Source organism: Bolinopsis microptera, chromosome 10, assembly GCF_026151205.1.
Source record: "Bolinopsis microptera isolate Bmic1 chromosome 10, MBARI_Bmic_1.0, whole genome shotgun sequence".
NCBI lineage: Eukaryota > Metazoa > Ctenophora > Tentaculata > Lobata > Bolinopsidae > Bolinopsis > Bolinopsis microptera.
Window position 1 is genome coordinate 14,429,518 of NC_087081.1, and position 2,822 is coordinate 14,432,339.

At 44.2% G+C, this 2,822-nt stretch overlaps 1 protein-coding gene across 1 annotated transcript; it reads left to right on the plus strand.

Annotated features, from left to right (window-relative positions):
• The first annotated feature begins 1,703 nt into the window (after positions 1–1,703).
• Positions 1,704–2,288, plus strand: LOC134821654 (uncharacterized). Its single transcript, XM_063832358.1, has one exon. The coding sequence runs from the start codon at positions 1,704–1,706 to the stop codon at positions 2,286–2,288; it is 585 nt and encodes a 194-aa protein (XP_063688428.1).
• Positions 2,289–2,822: the final 534 nt, after the last annotated feature.

Below are 2,822 nucleotides of genomic sequence, written 5' to 3' on the forward strand. Positions count from 1 at the left end.
CACGTAGATCGCAGCAAAATGCACTATTGGGCCTTGCCAAACTGGCTTTTACTAATTCGCTGATTTGCTCGCCCAAAAATTTCCGCTCTTACTAAATCGTTCGCCCAAATTTTAAGAAAATTCTTGTGAAAAGGCCCTAGCTCTGGGTATGAAAGTGATCTGAATCGGTGTATTTTTAGACGCTGATTCCGAATCACCCCCCATGACGTAGTTAGGGTTAAAATGCTTCCCTGGAGAGTTATGGGCAAAAAACCGTTTTGGTCACGTGACAGGCTAGTAAAATACGAATTCGATTGTTTAGGGCTCGGGTTAGGGTTAGGGTTGTAGTAAGGGTTATGGTTAGCTTCGGGGTTACGGTATTAGGATTAGGGTTGGGATAAGGGTTTATGTAAAACCGTTTTGTACGGCTGCAAAACCATAAAAATCAAAGTCACGTGAAATTTTTGGGCGAGCGAATTAGTAAGAGCCAAAAATTTCATGTGACTTTGGTTTTTATTGTCATACGTTGTATGACCCGCCGCGCACAGGTGCGCGGCTCCCCTGTATCGTAGAAACTCTACAGGGGTATAGTGAAACGACGATGGGGGACGGGGGTTACTGGGCGGCGCTCAGCCTGTCATTCCGCCGAATCTTTATTCTTTATGAAACATAATAGCCTGGGGTCCCCAGGTAACGATGGGGGTCACGACGTGATACAAGGTTTTTATAGTTTTGCAGCCGTGCAAAACGGTTTTACATAAACCCTAATCCCAACCCTAACAACCAGTAACCATCTTACTATATATAAAGCGAGACGATATATATATATATATATGGCAACTTGTACGAACACCGATGGGACAGTAAGACAACATTAAGACAACATTAAGACAACAATAAGACAACATTAAGACAACATTAAGACAACAATAAGACAACGTTAACGCAACAAACACCAATAAGACAACAAACGATAAGACAACATTAAGACAACATTAAGGCAACATTAAGGCAACATTAAGGCAACATTAAAGCAAACATTAAGACAACATTAAGGCAACATTAAGACAACATTAAGGCAACAATAAGACAACAATAAGACAACAATAAGACAAGATTAAGACAACAAACACCGATAAGACAACAAAATAGGATAAAATATTAAGACAACATTAAGACAACATTAAGACAACATTAAGACAACAAACTCAATTAAGACAACATTAAGACAACATTAAAACAACAAACTCATTTAAGACAACATTAAGACAACAAACTCGTTTAAGACTACATTAATGCAACAAAATGTTTAGAATATGTAATATACGGCCGTGATTTCATTGCCGCAGTACACAGATTTTTGAAATTATCTGTTAAGATACTTTGGACTGCTAGTTAAAAGTCGGAAATTTAAATTGATGCTTAATTGATTTAAATGAAATAACTGGTTTACAATATAATGATGATAAATTGATACTAAAATAACTGGTTTACAATATAGAATAAAACAAATATCTTAATAACGAGTTTTAGGCTTTAGGGCGTTTCCTTGAGCATAAAGGCGTGTTAGGTCTCTATGTTTTCTGTTGCAGATATCTTTTGCCGCTGGGTATACGGTTTGGAGCGTTACTTTACGTAGCTGCAGGAACGAGCTCTCAAGGGATTGTCTGTCCACGAGTGCTGCTTCTGCAATGCACCTTTTTCTGTAGAAGTGCGATCGACAAATGCCTCTTTCTTCTAGGACTGCTGAAAGAGATTTCCCGTTGATGGTCAAGTTGAGTATTGTCCTGTATTCAACCAAAGCTCCGTCAATGCTGATGTTCCTCACTCGTGTCCGACGAGCTGCTGGAGGAGGTGGTGTATTTGGGGCTGCGGGAGGAGGGGTCGCCGGAGCTGCAGGAGGAGGGGTCACTGGAGCTGCTGGAGGAGGGGTCACTGGAGCTGCTGGAGGAGGGGTCGCTGGAGCTGCTGGAGGAGGGGTCGCTGGAGCTGCTGGAGGGGTCGCCGGAGCTGCGGGAGGAGGGGTCGCCGGAGCTGCGGGAGGAGGGGTCGCCGGAGCTGCTGGAGCTGCTGGAGGAGGGGTTGCTGGAGCTGCTGGAGGAGGGGTTGCTGGAGCTGCTGGAGGAGGGGTTGCTGGAGCTGCTGGAGCTGCAGGAGGTGGCGGGGAAGCAGGATTGGATGCAGTTGAGGAAGTGGATGGAGCAGAAGACAGTCTAGGAGCTGGGGGAGGAATGCCAGGGAGGTTGAGTCGAGGTCGACGTGAAAGAGAGGTAGTAGGTCTAGAAGGGCGAGATGTTGAGGATGCATGAGCAAGGCAAGGGTCGATAGTAAGGATAATCTGATGGGTAAGAGGTTCATCAGAGTAGCCACTTCTGGCAACAAGGACGCAACTGGAGCATTTGAGTGAAGGAAGAGAAGGAGCGATGTAACTTGTCCTAGGACAGGAGGTCGCGACGTGTCCAGTAGAAGCACAATGGGCACACTTCGGTGCAGGAGTAGGTCGGCTGTAACGGGTTCCTCGTCTAGTAACCATAGCAGTTGTACAAAAGTCAGATGGATGTGATTAGTAAACGATTCAGATAACTGATATCGACTGTGAGTTCCATTCGTTTATATACTATATAACTACTGTTATGTCACATCTTGTTAGCGAGATCACTTCTCCTGGATCGCGTCATCACCATGGCTCACGTGACTTTAAATGACATCTGGCTCACTCAACTTTTTACGATGCATCACATGTCAAATCACCTCAGATAATAATGTAACATCTTGTTAGCGATTCTCAGATCGCAGCTTGTAATTGTACAGTTCACGTCATGACCAGATCGTGTGGTATTAAT

Coding starts and splice junctions, on each gene's coding strand:
- LOC134821654 (XM_063832358.1), top strand. CDS start 1,704: ATGCCTCTTTCTTCTAGGACTGCTGAAAGAGATTTCCCGTTGATGGTC.